A 17,479-nucleotide genomic window follows, 5' to 3' on the forward strand; every position below is an offset into this window, starting at 1 on the left:
GTAGTCAGATGCTTATCTGCCCACCTATATTGCATTTCTAAGCCTATTTTCTTTTCTGAACGTGGCATTGCCACCGGCTAGCATTGTCATGAGGAGTAAATGACACAAAATGTCCAGCACAGCACTGAAAATCCTGTAAGTGCTCCACAAGTGAGCCACATCTCTCTCTGTGCACATCCATTCATCCAACAGGTACTTCAGGAGGTCGCACCACATAGCAGGCACTGTGCTAGGCCCATAATGCATATGTGAAACTAGACGTCCAGAAGAAAGGACAACTTTTATAGTAGCTGCACCTGGTTCCTGGCTCTGTTGTTTACAACCTTTAGAAAACATCTCTGTGTCTCAGTGTTCTCTCATATGAAGAGGGTTTAATAATACTACTTTTTCTCTATCTGTAATAGAATTTTGTTTGTTTCTTTTTAAAAATTTTTTATTGGAGTATAGTTGCTTTACAATGTTGTGTTAGTTTCTACTGTACAGCAAAGTGAATCAGCTGTATGTATACATACATCCCCTCTTTTTGGGATTTCCTTCCCATTTAGGTTACCACAGAGCATTGAGTAGAGTTTCCTGTGCTATACAGTAGGTTCTCATTAGTTATCTATTTCATACACAGCATCAGTAGTGTATATATGTCAATCCCAGTCTCCCAATTCATCCCGCCCCCCCTTCCCTCTTGGTATCCATACGTTTGTTGTCTACATCTGTGTCTCTATTTCTGCTTTGTAAATAAGACCGTCTATAGCAATTTTTTCAGATTCCACATATATGCGTTAACATACGATATTCATTTTTCTCTTTATGACTTACTTCACTCTGTATGATAGTCTCCAGGTCCATCCGTGTCTCTACAAATGACCCAATTTCGTTCCTTTTTATGGCTGAGTAATATTCCATTGTATGTATGTACCACATCTTCTTTATCCATTCCTCAGTTGATGGACATTTAGGTTGCTTCCATGTCCTGGCTATTGTAAATAGTGCTGCAGTGAACATTGGGGTGCATGTGTCTTTTGAATTATGGTTTTCTTTGGGTATATGCCCAGTAGTGGGATTGCTGGGTCACATGGTAGTTCTATTTTTAGTTTTATTAAGGAACCTCCATACTGTTCTCCATAGTGGCTGTATCAATTTACATTCCCACCAACAGTGCAAGAGGGTTACCTTTTTTCCACACCCTCTCTAACATTTATTGTTTGTAGATTTTGTGAGGAATAAAATGGACCATATTAGAAGGTCTTATACTACTGTAAAATCATTTACAGATGCAATGAATTCCTATTATTCTGCAACAGGGTTTCTAAACCTCAGCACTCTTTACATCTGGGGGCAGATAATTTCTTCTCATGGGGGTGGGGGTGCTGTCCTGGGCATTGTAGGATGTTTAGCTGCATCCTAGCCTCTATCCAGATGAACCTCTCGCCTTAGTTGTAACCAACCAGACATGCCCTCAGACATTGTAAATATCTCCTGAGGGATGAAACCACCCCTGCCTCCCAATGAGATCCCCTCTAACATATCAGACATCATGATTTTTAACTAAAACATCCATAGCCATCATGTTCTTAGGTGTGATATTAAAATGTCCACGGAAGTGGATATTTTGGCTATGAAAATTATCGCCACAGTGTCAGAAACATGTACACAGGCCAATGAAATAGGGCAAGGCTCTTTTATCAGTTATAGCTGGGGCTCAAAGCTGATAACAAAGGTATGAAGTGCCATGCATTCTAAAGAGAGACATCAAACCATTTATATATAAGTCTACCTGGCGAAACTTAGCCTATAACCCAAGAGAAATGTACAGAAAGGGAATGTTGGTTTGTTTAGGGAGAGATTAGTAGGAAGATATTTCTTTTGAGACGGTTGTAGAAAAAGCTGTGTATTCCTACCCCTCCACCCAGGGGAAAGCAAAGGGGCTACTTCTTACCCCTTGCCTAACCAAGTGAAGAGGCTTCAGAAAGAAACACATGATATGTATTCTCTGTAATTTAGGGGATGCAGGTTCTTTTAACTGACAAATGCCTGAGAAACTTCCAAAGGGGAGAGAGACCTGGACAGTGTATTGTGGCAGAGTGAAGAGAGGCTAAGTGGGGACACACTGCACTTCCATGGAACATAGAGCAAAGGTGCATGTTTGCTGAGGGCAAATGTGAAAACCATGTAGGGAGCTATCCATGAGCAACGTTACGGTTGCTCTGTCATCATAGGGTTGCAACCTTATGATGCTGTATCCACAAAGAGCATCTAGAGGAGAGAGAGAACCTCTATCAGAACAGTCTGGCCGTGGGCCACCAGATTCCAGGAACTGAGGAGACCTTCTGGCAGCTTGCACCAAGGAACGACGACGAAAAGTTTGGGCACTTCTTTGGACACTGCCCCCTTCGCCGCACCACCAAAAACCACCAAAAAACAAAGCAAAACAAAAAAACTGCTCTATGAAATGTCAACGTCTGGTCATTTACCATTCCTAGAGTATACCAAAGTCAAATTACAAATGTACCAGCAGTCAGGACTTTTTCTGTCCTTTTCCTCTCCTCCCAATCCCAGTTTACTACAACTCTGGAGGAACTAGTTTGGGAAAGGAGAAATCGAATAGCAGAGTGGAGAAAAGGTGGAGAACTGCCTATGCATTCCCTTTCACACTATAGCATTTCTCCGCTGAGGCAGGCCTGAGTGTCTAGAAACGAAAAACTTTAGATTGGTTGAAAGTCTAAAGTTTATGATAATAAACCAGGTTGAAAACAATTTTAAGTATAAAAATGAACCTACCTGTTGATACTTAATAATAATGACTACAAAAGCTATCCCATCTGCCTAAGCTTTCACCTAGATGCAGGGTAGAACAAAGGAAGGATTTAAGGAACAATGATAGGGAAATTATTTTCTACCTGTGCTCTGCTGAGTCTTACTCATGAATAGTTCTAGAGGTAATAAATAAATAATTTCTAGTTCATTAACTAATAACAAAAATGCTACTGACCCTCCTTCAATAGACATTGAACTTCTGTTTCTTATATTTGGAAGCAAATAGTGTTGAGTTAGTCACACTCTCTTAACTTTAGTAGAAATACAAAAAGTTTCCAATACCTCTTTTAAATAATGCATCATCAGGAGTCTCTCATACCACGTATTTTTATATACTCAATAGTGATCAAATAAATCTTCTTTTTTGTTTTTCAATATTCCTCTTTGCCAACTAAATCTTTTTCCTTCAAAGTAACTCAGTTGGATAGAAAATTACCTCCCACGTAATAACGAGTTCAGACCGACTTCCTCCACCTCCATTGATGTTTGTTGGTGCCATGACAGGGACTAAAGCAACCAAGAGAAACATAGGATGGCAATTACTAAAGTACCTCTTCATTGGGAAGAATTTTGTTTTTGGATTTCACCTTTCAAAATCTCACGCAGACACATTATGAGAGAGTCTTGCATTTTTAATGAACATAAATTATGTTTACACATATCCAAATTTCTAGGAGAGAGGACACACCAAGAGCACCCTGGTTCCAAAATTAATTAAAAATCGACTAACATCGTATATTTGACATTATTATGCATCATCTACTAATTGGCAAAATGATGTTCCATTCAGATGGTAACTGCGACATTGCTGATTTAGTGCCTAATTATACAGTTGTGCTGTAAACAAGTTACTTAGGCAGTCAATTAATTTTTTTTCCATAAATAAACTAAAATAATTTTTCTTTTTGTTAGCCATCAGGATATTTTAACATTTAAAAATGAATCCTTAAAGATATATAAATTTTTAAAATTCTTGTTTTATAACTCTTTGTTTGAATCTCAAATCTCTCAGTACAGAACAGGAGTTTTCCTCTAATTTTTCACAATCAAAGTAAAATGTTCTCTGATCAAGGATGTGATTGAGAGGATTCCCTGGGTTTAACTCTAGGACCCTAAGTCTCAGTGGTAGAATATTCCAGACACTGATCATTTTTACAAATTAGGAAAAAATATGTCCTTCAACTATACCCTTGTGAGGACTAGTGTAATGAAACATAAATAGTTCAAGGCAAATTGTAAAATCGATGCCAATTGTGAGCATGAGTAGGGTATCATAGTATATAATCAGAATGAAACTTTATACATGTTGCAGTGTTAAAAAGTATTCTTTTCCCTGCAATAATAGCAAAAGTATGCTAAATCTGTGATAATGGGTAAATCTGCAGGGTATACTTTATATATAGATAAAATTATCTATATCGATCATTTTTTAATTAAAATGTGTAATGTTTAATTACTCATTCCAAGATTTTCTCCCACCATTTATACCATTCAGATAAATCTAGACTACTTATTTTATTTATTCCCATTTCATACATATTTAACTCTATAAATGATACAGTGATATAATAATCTCATTGTTCTTTTAAGTAATAACACCAGATGTTATCTACTTTCATATTCAGATTGACCCTAACTTTGTCTGCTTTGATCTTCATAATTTATTTAAAAGATTGCCTTGAACCTATACCCTGTCTTCTAAGCCTTCCAATGCCTTTGGCCAAAAGCAGCATGAATTGGAATAGCTTCTACAGTTGCAGGGTTTCTCGTACTTGACAGCTTACAGTAACATATTTCAGGACAATTGAATAGTTTAGATACATAAGGAAATTATTTTAAATTATACTTTAACTCTTTGCAAAAGTTTCCAATATTCTGGGTAATAAAGCTCCCTCTTTTCTTCAGTTTTCAAATGAGCCATACGCATCCTAAAGCCATATTGAGAAGAACTGTCTTTGATGATAGCAGCAAACAAACAAACAAACAAAACCTCACAACCTCTCACTTCAGTATGATTTGGAGCCTCAGGGAAATCATTATGAATACCAAGTCTCATTATGCTACTGAAATGAGAGCGTCCATGGTTAACAGAAGGTGACATAAAAACTTTACTGTAAAAACTTTAGAATTAACATCAACCCTGCCCAAAACTATCATAATATAAATCAGCTGTAAACAAACAATCTGAAATTGAAGCTAATATCCAGAGTCATGGACCACGCTTCTAGATTCTTATCCAGTTGGTCTGTGGTAGGGCCTGGGAATTTCTATATTTAGACATTTCCTTATGTCAGTCTTTATCTCATTTAGGTTAAGGCCCACTGTTATGGTGAATGCTGGTGCCTAAGTCTGGATGTCTGGGTTCAAATCCTGACTTTGTCCAAAACAATCAGCTAACATCCTGGTCTTCCTTTTCTTCCTCTTATCAAAGTGAGGACCCTCCTCTCAGCTCTAAACTTTTAGAATGATTTAAGATATCACTACCAAATATGCTGTTTTCCAGCCATAATCCTATAATAAAATGATTAGCATTACCTTTAGTTTAAAAAAAAAGATTTATTGACATCTGACAGTTGCACACACTGTTGAAATAGTTTGTTCTTGTTAAACTAAGCCAGCAGCATCAGTGATCCTCCATAGGTGACTGGATAAGAATGTGAACTTTGTTGGCTACATGCATTGCTCAGATCAAATGTCACCTTGGATGTGAAAGTTTAAGAGTGGAACAAAGGATCCATTGAAAAGAGCTTAAAAAGGTGTGATTTCTGAGACAGGTTCCACTTGTATTCTGCTGTTCAGTGAACCAGTTGATGCTCAATTAGCACTTCTGTTAAATGAGTTTAAAATTTACCTCATTTGCCTGTGGAAAAATTTATACTATCACTCAATGAAGCTGCAGCTAGGTCAGAGTTGAGAAATAGATGGAAATGTGTGGCTGGCTGCACCATCAGAGTCTCAATTAATTCTTGGCTACAACATTTAATGAAACAAGCAGTAACTCATTTGCATTTACAAATCTACAGATTCTTGAATGGATTTTGGCTAGAAAATAGATGAGATGAGAGGACAGCTTTTGAAAAATTCTAATTTTTGACATGCCTGCTTAACTATAATCGTCTCTTTTTGAATTCACTTTTTGGGAGAAAATACACCTTGCTCTGTGCACATACAAATGGAAAATAAGAGCCACTGATTTACTGCCTCTGATTTTGGACCAAAAATACTACCCTTCTCACTTATTTTCTTTAGGAACTATACTTTAAAAGGTCTTCCACATCTTTAGAAGACATTGATTTCTTACCTGATGCTTTGGTTCTTAACACTTCTGATGGTTTACTTGGTTCTCCAATCCCAATGCTATTCCCGGCAACAACACGAAACTCATATTCCACCCAAGGACTCAAACCAACCACTGTTGCATTGTATGTCTTACCATTGAGAATTTCTGGAACTGAAAAGAAGGGGATGCTTCAGGCCCCTAAATTGGCACTAGTTAAAAACAATCAGTTATTCAATTAAACAAACACACCATCTGTTTTAGAAAATTATTCAAAACTACTTGTGTCACTTACCTGTAGAAACAGCCTGCCAACCCACAGAAAATGGTGTCCGAGCCTGAATACTAAATATTTGAATGGGACTGTTATTATCTGAGCCTGGTCTCCAGCTTAGTTGAGATGTAGTACTGGAAATGTGTTCCACTCTTACATCTTCTGGGGGACCTGGGGGACCTTGAAAAATATGTTTTATGATGAATATATTGGAAATTATTAAATTCATGGATTTGGGACAGGGATAGTCTAATCTGTTATGCTTAGAAAATAAAATATTGAACATAATATATTTTAGCACATTATTTGAGATAAGTCCCTATTAATTCAACTTACATGGTGAGAGATTAATTTAGAAATGCTTCCCTTGAAGATTAGAAAATGCCAGTCATGGGATGGTTGAATATCATCCGATAGGGAGTTAACCTCAAAAATTGAGAACCGTTCTTGTCCATTCTCTCTTGAAAGCTAACTCAAATAAATGCATCTGATATGGAGACCTTCAGGAACATGTGACTTTGACCCTGCTCTGACAAGAATGGTTTATTATGAATAGAAAGCATGTCTAAATTTTAGGGACCGACACTGCTTGCTAAGTCTGACCATTCCTTATAAAGAGACAAAACCCACTCATTTCAATATCCATATCTATACCCGTACCCTGGAGTCTTAGAGTTTAAAAAATAAAAAAATCTGTACTATTTATCTCACTTTTTTATCATAATGTGATTACTCAAAGATCTACCATGTATCAATACATATTAACATTTTTGATTGTGAATAAACTGTGTACTCATTCATTTTCACCATTTATGCTTACCCCTCACAATAATATCAGCTTCAGCAGATAAACTTTCGAGAGTTGTTTTTACTGTGCATAGATATTTTCCTGAATGATTTAACTGAATATTCCGTATCATCAAATCCCCAACAGATTCCTGCAGATAGATAGGGAAAAAGGTATAAAAACATAATCATACCCAGCAGGTCCCTTTTTTTTTTTTTTTTTTTTTAACAGCTGGATAAATACTAAATATAAGGCAGCTCTGAAATTAGGAGATATACTAGTATCATTATAGTTTCTCATATTTGATCCTTTTTATTATCCACTTTATTATAATTGCATCCAGAACACAAGCATTTCTATGAAAGACATAAAACAAAATAACACAAAACAAAAACAGATGCAACTTCATAAACAGACAGTGACTATCCATGCAAATCAATATGGGGAGAATAATTATGAAAGATGTTGATTCATGTAAAAGACTTGATTCATTTTATTAAGCACTTAAAAATTTCAGCAACTTACTCCTCCAATCCTCTCAAAATGAGCCACTCCTTTTTTTAAGTCTATGACATCTCCATTGAAAGACCATAGAAATACAACTTCAATGGAGGGGTCATGGGACACCTGGCAGGGTAGGACTATACTCTCGCCAACTGTAACATCCATTTTGGAAGGTGGCACGGTAATAACAGTCCTCTCTGTTGAGAAAAAATATTATTATTATAAAAGCTTATCAAATGCTAGCATATGACTATAAAATATATATTTTGAATGGTTTTGCCATTGTTTGAAATTATATAAATACAACATGAAGCTCTACTATACAATATGAAAAATTATATTCCCACTTTTCAAATATTTCTGCATTAATCAACGTAGCCTATTGTAAGAAAATTCAAGACATACTTTCATTTATACTTAATATAAAAATAAGTAGCTCATAGAAAACTGTGGACCTCAAAAGACAGCAGTCCCTACGTAGAGAATGCACCACACCATTTTTATTATTATTTTATTCTGAAATTCCAGCCACAATATTACAATCCACACAATGGTTACAGCTGTAAATATTCTATGTTAATTTCATATACTATGAGACAAATTGCATCCCTAAGATCATAACTACATTAGTTTATATTATATTGAGATTTATAATCATAAGCTTATATTTGAAAATGTGAATACAACATATTTATTCTATTTCTGACATAGCAGTGATAAAAACTTTCTATTTTAGATAAAGGTGCAGCATGAATAGGAAAGAGGTAACTTTTTTCATCGAGATTTTATTTTAGAATTACACATCCATCATAAAAAAATTTCTCTCTAGAAATATGAGTCACAATATCAGCCCCTGCTCTACAAGTCATATCATGTCATTGACCCATTTCAAAGGATAATTCCAAACAGTGTTCCAGCTGGACTTGTGAGTCCTATATTTCTGTGGTTAAAAGAGACTCATAGTGATATCATTTTTGACTACATTTTTTATAACAAAATACATAGTTTTGATTTTAGAGGACTAAGAATTGACTACGATGGCAACTCAGTAAGCACACACACAAAAAAAAACCCTGGACATACATTTGGATTTAGATATGCACTATCTTACCAAAATAAAGTATGTTTTAAGGGATTTACATTTAAGAATTAGGGATTTTGACAAATTATAGTGAAAGCAAGTATCATCCATAAAGAAGTTTCAAAACAAAATGAAATGAGGACCCTGGAAAATCTCTTTCTCTAAAGATCACTCATAAGATAAAGTTTTACCCTCTAGGACATAGGCTAAAAGCTTTACTTTCCTTCTGGCTTCTTTGTGCTGCTCAAGAAATCAAAGTAGCATTGAGGTTGAATTTATATGTTCATATGGATGAGTGTGCCACTGTATTTTATCAATAGAATGTTTAAGTATTATTCCAACATTTTAAAATTTGTGATTGTTTCCTTAATAAACAAAAAGTAGGAAGTAATAATCTTGGGCTTTAAGGTACATATTGATAAAAGAGTCATGGAAAAATAAAAGCACATATTTTATTTCTGAATATAATGAAGAAAATCTAAATCTACATCAGATTGTATCTATGTCTTCATATTTTCATATTTTAAAGATACTCTTTACCTTATTATATTAGACACGTGTACTTTTTATTCTAATTATTTCTGGGGAAAAGTTTAAAGAATGATTTTGTGGACTAAGTCCATTCTTAATTCCAAGCCGCCTTCAGACGTCTCCCACAAAGAAAGAATAAATACTAACCAGGGTTTCAATAACACATTTTAAGACTAGAGAATATTTTCCCTCTTGTAGTATCCTTGAAAAAAATATATCGCTAATATCTTATTTACACTTATGGGAGGATGAGTTGGCTAACTGGTTGTGCTGGTAGAGCAAAATTGCTGTGATTTAAAGTTTTGGATCATGCAGTTAAAATAATTTTCAGACATTAAAAATGAAAGCCTCTCCTTCCATTTATGGTACCACAAAGTGGCAACATTAGACAAATCATTCCCTATATACAGTTTATCAGTAGTATAGTAATAATGACTAAAACGTCATGAATAAGAAGCATTTATAATTCATTATAATGTTTACATGTTCTCACTAGTTCATTCATTCATTAATATTTATTGAGCAACTACCAAATTCCAGCTGTCTGCTAAGTATCGGAAATACAATGGAAGGAGAAGGAAAACAAAAAAAGCACCAAATAAAAATGATGTGGTGCTTGCCTTCACAGAGATTTAAGAATAAAATGAGAGGCTGATGTTAATCAAATCGTACTCAGAAATACATAGTTACAAATGTGATAAATGCCATGTATTAGAAGTAAATGATTCTATTAAAATAGTGAATCCTGAGGGATCAATTTATTGGGAAAGGGTTGCTATAGCTGACAGTAAAAGGCAAATAGGAGTTAGCTAAGTAAACATAATAGGCAGGGAGAAGTAACTTTATTCACTATGCAGGCAAGAGCATTTACAAAGAATCTGTGCAAAGAAGAAGAATGGTTTGTTGAGGCAAGGCAGCCATTTAGCTGGAAAGAAGTGTTGGAGAGTAAAACAGGAGTGGAACGTGGAGAATATGAAGCTTGGTGTTGGTGGTAGTCAGAATGTAAGCTTTAGATGTTTTTAGGGCCAGCTACATAGTTTTTGGGTCACAGTATGAAATAAAAATGCGGGGTGTTTTTCTTTGAAATTACTTTGCTTTAAAAATAATATATTACCGGGGCTTCCCTGGTGGCACAGTGGTTGAGAGTCTGTCTGCCGATGTAAGGGACAAAAAAAATAATAATAATATATTACCTACAAAATGTAACAGGGTAATAATGATACATGAGTAACAACATAAACATACAAATTGCAAAAATATATTTTTGATTCAATTTTATATATACATTAAATAATACTTTATTAAAGTTATATCTTGATTGATCATAAGATTTTTCTCACTTTTCTATAAATTTATTAGGTCATCAGAATTTATGTTTTAGCAATTTTATTTTTAAGTGATTGACATCGGTTGCACGTGGCAAATGTAAAATCGCAGATGCTTTTTGATATTTTTTTATTTTTGCAAAGATCTTTCTGTTGATGCAATTGTTATGGAACCATTGAGAGTATTTTATAGGCTGTGACAACATTGGAATAAATTTCTGATAAATTATTTTGAAATGTGAATCTTAGATCATCTAGAGCTGATGATTCTCAAGGAACAGTCTTTTCTAGAAAGATTTATCTCTTCATACAAATCCATTCTGTTTAAGTCTGAATTGAGATGTAAATTTAAACAATGGAACTGTTACATTCTTCGGACATATCCTGTAACTTGTGGAGGTTTCACGAGAAACTGAAAGTGGCTTAATGGTTTGTGTGTAATCCAAAACGCCTGTTTATGCATTCTACTGCTGTATCTTTTTTTTTTTTTTTTTTTTTGCGGTATGCGGGCCTCTCACTGTTGTGGCCTCTCTCGTTGCGGAGCACAGGCTCCAGTCGCGCAGGCTCAGCGGCCATGGCTCACGGGCCAAGCCGCTCAGCAGCATATGGGATCTTCCCGCACCAGGGCACGAACCCGTGTCCCCTGAATCGGCAGGCGGACTCTCAACCACTGCGCCACCAGGGAAGCCCCTGTTAATTTTCTTTAAGATAGGAAAACTGGTTTATTGTTATGTTGAAAAGATCCCCTTGTCATTTAAAAATACATTCTGAAATATTTATAGAAGAAATTATGATGTTTATGATTTGCCTCTAGATATTTGAGGTGGATGTTGGGGAAGTAGGTGAGGGTATAGATGAAACAAAGTTGGATATGAGTTGATGATTATCAACCCTGATTGATGAGTACATAGGTGTTCCTGGTACTGTTTTCTCTACTTTTCTGTGTGTTTCTAATTTTCAATAATAATAAAAGAAAGACATAAAGGAAATGATGGGGGTAGTGAATATTTATATACAGAATAGGGAGACATCTTTTCCATTCAGCTTCTAGTGTGAAGAGGACCGACCACTTTTTGAAGGTTATTCTAAGTTTGAATGACATGCGTTAATGGAGAGTTCATAAAATTACAGAATTTTAATATTTACTCTTTTCAGTCTGTTTCAGTGAGATTCAGATCATACGAAAACAGCTTGATCTAACAATCCTATCCTTAAGAAGTACAAGGAAAGGCTTAATAAAATCTATAATGCTTTTGATGAATAGCCTTACTCAGATTCACCTTGTCAGAATAGACAATGATATTTCCAGAACCCATCTTTAGTTAAGAGCACCTCAGGAGACATGAAAACTAGTAACAAAGTTTCTCTCAGAACTGTTAAGCATGATTTCTTTAAACATAAGTGTGCCTTGTTCCCTGTATCAATGGCCAAACACTCTATTACATATCATGATCCCCAGCTACATTTTTACAAGCCAGGGATGGCAATCCATCATGTAATTAGTCTTTCCTGAGCATCCAGAAAATATTACTTTTGGTCACTTTTTGTTTGTTTCTTTTGTACTTTTAACTCAGTTGAAATCTCCATCTGTGAGTGATAATCTTTCACGGTCATTGTTCAGAATAATAACTGCTCAGGTGGTTCTGAATTATCAACTCCTCTCAAAAGATTGACGAATGTTAAGAAAAATCATCAAATCTTTCTCCCTCTGTACAACATGTGATTCTGCCTTCATTTGTCTGTGACATTATTGGAAATGTTATTAAGATACTGATATAAAGGAAACTAGTGTATAAATAGCACTTAAAACAGGTGATGAAAGTCTCTGATATTTTCTCTCATTAGTTAACTTGTGGAGACTAGAAATAAAAACTTCTAAAATTTGGTCCTCTTCCTAATTCCTCAGAATCTCAAATTAGCCTCGTATCAACATATTAACTCTTCCCATTGCTTTTAATTTCTTCTTCAACCTGTGACCACATTACTTCTGTTTATAGGAGTTTCATTAGTATTTCTTTTAGTGCAGATTTGAGTGATAGGTTCTCTGAGGTTTTGTTTGGTGAAAGCATCTCTGTTTTGTCCTCATTTGAGAGGATATTTTGCTGGGAGTAGAATTTTATTGGTATTGTCTTTCAGACCATTAAAAATGTCATTCCACTGTCTTCTTGATTCCCTTAATTCTGTTGTTATGTCAACTGTCATTGTCATTGTTATTCTTTTGAAGATAATGTGTTGTTTTTTTTTAATTGGGATGATTTTTCTTTCCTTTGTTTTCACTACTATGTGCTTATTTAAACTTTCCTTTGTGTTTATCCTAATTAAGGCTCATATGATTTCCTGAATAGATGGTTGATGTCATTTTCAGTTTTTCTGAGCTCTCTGGAACATCTTTCTTCAAACTGGTCATCCCACATCCCTTCTCTGCCCCTTTGGGAACCACAATTTCATGTATGTTAGACCTATTCACCATCGACAATATATTCTTTGTGTTCTTTTTTGTCTTTCCTATTGCATTTCCTCTCCATATTGGATATCTTGTATTCACATATCTTCCTCTTTACTAATCTTCTTCTCTACCATATCTAATCTGCTGTTAAGTCAGTCTATTTTGTTCTTAATTTTAGCCTTTGTATTTTTCACTTCTAGAACTTCCAGCTGATGTTTAATACATGCCATATCTCTTCTGAAATTCTCCATCTTGTCATCTTTTAAAAAAACATACTAATCACAATTATTTTAAAACCCTTGTGTGATAGCTTCTATCAGCCGTGACTTGTTGCTGTTATCTGATATTTCCCTGGGTTTTGGTCATTTGGTCCTGGCTCCAGCTATTCTTGGTAACATTTTATGAAATGTCAGGCACTGTGGCTCAAAATGTAAATATTTTCATTTTGTTGTATTTTTCCCAAGAAGACTTAGTTTTTAAGCAGGCAATTGAAAAAGAGCAGAATCTAGTCAGGAATTGATACAAATTGAGTCTGAAGTCATTGATTTTAAGTCCTGGTCAATTTTGCTCTGCTTTTATTACTAAGGGCATAATCCCCGAGGTGTCTTGATTCCAGATTGAATTGTTTAGCTGGCCTCATTCTAATTGGTTGATTATGAGCCCCACTTTTTTCTTTCTGGCACTGTGAGAACACCAAAATTTCTGCTTGAGATTTTTATTTTTAAAATATTTTTACATTATTTGTGATTGATATTGGTACGATGTTTGTGTGATAAATTCTACTTCAACTAGTCAGGACAGAAGTTTCGCCAATATTATTAACTTTTTTAATAGATTATGTGTAGGGTTGGAAATATTTAGGCCATTTATCAGTAGCTTTTTAGATAATAGCTTGAACAGTATGATACTTAATGTCATTTGGAAAAAGAAGTGAGCACTACTTTGGACAGATGTAGAAACCCTTAACATAAAAATATACTAATTGTTTATTCAGTATTTTATTCAAAACCATTTCATTAGTATTGAACCCTTACTTTCTTCCAGGTGTACATCAGTGTGAATACTGAGCAAATAAAACAACACCAAACTGAGGAGCCTTTAGAGGATTTGCATAACAGAGGCAAAAAACTCATCTACAATTTAATAGGAACACTCAAGCTTCTAAAAGGGAGACAAAGATGGAATTGAGGCCCATACTTTTGAGGCTATGGGTGAGTCTCTTAATTTCAATATTGTTATCATTTTGGGCCGGATTATATTTTGTCGCATGTATGTGTAAGTGGATTCAGAGTGAGGTGGGGAGGCTGTTCTGTGCATTATAGGATATTTAGCAGCATCTTTGGCCTCTACCTACTAGATGTTAGTAGATCCTTCAGTTGTGACAGCGAGAAATATCCCTACACATTGCCCTATGTCCCCTAGGAGGCAAAATAAACTTAGTTGGGTATCTCTGTGCTAGAGACACACTTTGGGAAAGTGACAGTAATGGTTTAAACTAATGTTTGGTCATTGAAGTTATGGGACCTGGTTAGATTCTTTACATATCTTGATGCTGAGTCCATTTGTTGGACAATGGGATATGGGGTTTGAAAGAAGGAAAAGAGTGAAAATGACTACAAGGATTTGAGCAAGTGTCGGTGTAGGCTGTCATTAATATAGTGGGGATTTACTGTGGCAGAAGCAGGTTCTGGGAGTGAGAGTTAGGAGGTTAGTGTTATGATATAGTAAATTGGTAAGTGAAGATAAATTGGCAGTTGGATTTTGGATTAAGATAGATAATTAAGCTGGGTTATCATTTTGGGAATTAGCTTGTAGATTTTAATTCGAGGACAGTTCCCTGTGATATTCCAAATTTAGGAAATTGGTAAGATTCAGAGGAACTAGAAAAGGAAATTGAAAAGGAATGACTCAAGATGTTAAAGGAAAACCTGAAAAATACTATGTCCTGGTAGCCAAGTGAGAAATGTGTATCAAGAACTGTGTAATCAGTAGTCTGATACTTTAAGTAAGATGACTGAGAACTGACCGCTGGATAAAACAGTGTGGAGGCTACTAGTCACCTTGTTAAGAACAGTATTGATGAAATGGTAGGAAAATCGCCTGGTTGCATGGATTCAAAACAGAATTGACCAGAAAGATTGAAAAAAGCAAGCTCGTATAGACAACGTTTTAAAAGAGGTTTGATATAAAGGAGAAAAGTCAAATATGGCAGTAGCCGGAGGGGAAGTAAGGTCAGAAAATGACAGCTTTTTAATGATGGGAGTAACAGTATGCAAGTACAATGGTGGGAGTGATGCATTAGAGGGGATAATAGAGATGAAAAAGACAAGTGAGGGAGAGGGAGGGGGTAAGGAGAGAGAGAGAGAGAGAGAGAGAGAGAATGTCCCTGAATGTGAGAGGGAATCATATCTAGTGTACAAGTGGAAGATTTGAGTCCATGACCCATAATCTCGCAAACTGTGCTTTCTAGATTACTTGACAAATTTTGTTAAGCAAAAAATAGCTAAATCTTGACTTCTTCTAAATATTAGCAGAGAAAAATAGTATCACAATAAAAAATAGGATGTACAACATCCTGGCGATGATAATTGATTACATAGTATTTACTTCAAGTTCTTTATAAACATCTAAAAAATGATGCCAAAAGAATTTTTTTTTCTAAGACATTAATCCACCAAAACAGAGATGAAAAGGGGAGACAAAATTTGAGGAACTGGAATGAAGTTGAATGACTTCTAACTGACTTACTGTAAAGGTCAGTCATAGGCTGGCAGTGGGAAGGCTGAGGAGAAAACTTATTTAGCATGTCTTTATGAATTAATTCATTTTGGAATTTATGAATAGGATGCTATTTGGTCTCAAGAGTGTTTTCCCATCTCAGAAGAAGACCAGCAAATTACTTTCCTGAGAGGATATGCATCAGAGGGTCTCTGAACTTCTGGTCACCAAGCAGTTAAGGGTGGGGGGCTTCTACTGAAAATAGTGGAATCAAGGAAACATGTACAGGGTGAGGGCTGAGATCCATGTGTTGTAACCTTCTGAGGGTGCTGTCGGCTGGGCTTTTGCTCTCCAGGCAGGAAACCTGGGTGGGAGGTGAGGGACATTTTCCTAGGGATCTGATGAGCCTACAAGAAAAGATCCAAATATAGTGACCTTAGAGTTTTCCAAGGAAATATCTTGGCCAGATCATCTAAATGTGAAGTCCAGTCATTCAAAAATCCCCACACTAGATCAGAGCTTTCTGTAAGACTTTTAGTGACCCACTCTTAAATATGAGCAGACAACAGATGCACAAAGTATCTTTGTACACCTCTTAATAAAGGATAGGGATTAAAACAAAGAAAGAGAAGAAAGTAGTTCGGGACAACAGAGACCATGCATAAAAAATAAACTAGAAAAACTACAAGCAATATTTTCAGAGGAAGGGGGAGAAAAAGAGCAAGGCCAAAAAATAAAAGGACACTTAGAAATTCTTTCAAAATAGCAAAAACAAAAATACAATAGAAAGTCTGGAAGATAAAGTTGAGAAAATCTCCTAGAAGATAGAGCAACAAAGCTATAAAATGGATATGAGGAGAGAGAAACAAACAAAAGTATATATATGTGTGTGTGTGTGTGTGTGTGTGTGTGTGTGTGTATAAATCATGAGCATGTATATAAATTATATATATCTAAATATATATATAATTATATAAAATACAATATTATATACATAGATAGGTAAATAGTTACATACATACATACATACACGCATAAACTTGAATACCAGTTTAGGAAATCTTTTAAATAATAGGGATTTCAGAAAAAGAAATGGAGTAAATTATTAAATTATTTGGGAAGATATTCCAGGACCAAGAACTACGAGTTTCCAGGATGACAAAGTACACCAAATGCCCTGTAAAAAGGTTGAAAATAAATTTACACCATGGCACATCATCATGTAATTGTGGGACACTGGGAAAAACAGACTTCTAGAGAGAGAGAGAGAGAGAAAAGATGTCACAAACAATAGGTCAGAAATCAAAATGGCTTCAGCTTTTAGAGCAGAGTAAAATCTCCAAATTTATGAAGAATCCTGATTTCCAGTCCAGAATTCTGTTTCCAACTAAACCATCAATCAAATGTAATCATAGTGTAAAGACATTTTCAAACAAGAAAGATCTCAAAAACATTGCATTTTTCTTAAATTGGTTCTCAGAAATCCATAGGAAGATGCAGTTTACCCAAATGAGGAAGTATGTCAAGAGAAAGGTATGGTGCTTAGGAAACCAGGCTTCCCATAACAAAGGTAGATTGATATTAAAGGAAGAAAGTTGAGATAGAACTGAGGGATGAATTGTTGCCAAGTCCGTAGAAAACTAAGCAAACAAACAAGAAAATTACTAACTCTAGGAAAAGCAAGCACAGGAAAATCAAAGCTAGTACTCTGAAATAAACCCTGTA

At 35.3% G+C, this 17,479-nt stretch overlaps 1 protein-coding gene across 1 annotated transcript in view; it reads right to left on the bottom strand.

The window, feature by feature from the left end:
• CNTN6 (contactin 6) overlaps positions 1 to 17,479 on the bottom strand; it is a 232,805-nt gene that overhangs the window by 18,812 nt on the left and 196,514 nt on the right. Inside the window, 5 exon segments of the mRNA XM_049715559.1 lie at positions 3,248 to 3,318; positions 6,113 to 6,262; positions 6,384 to 6,542; positions 7,183 to 7,300; positions 7,675 to 7,850. Of these exon segments, the coding sequence (XP_049571516.1) occupies positions 3,248 to 3,318; positions 6,113 to 6,262; positions 6,384 to 6,542; positions 7,183 to 7,300; positions 7,675 to 7,850 (674 nt within the window).

Source organism: Orcinus orca, chromosome 10 (assembly GCF_937001465.1).
Source record: "Orcinus orca chromosome 10, mOrcOrc1.1, whole genome shotgun sequence".
NCBI lineage: Eukaryota > Metazoa > Chordata > Mammalia > Artiodactyla > Delphinidae > Orcinus > Orcinus orca.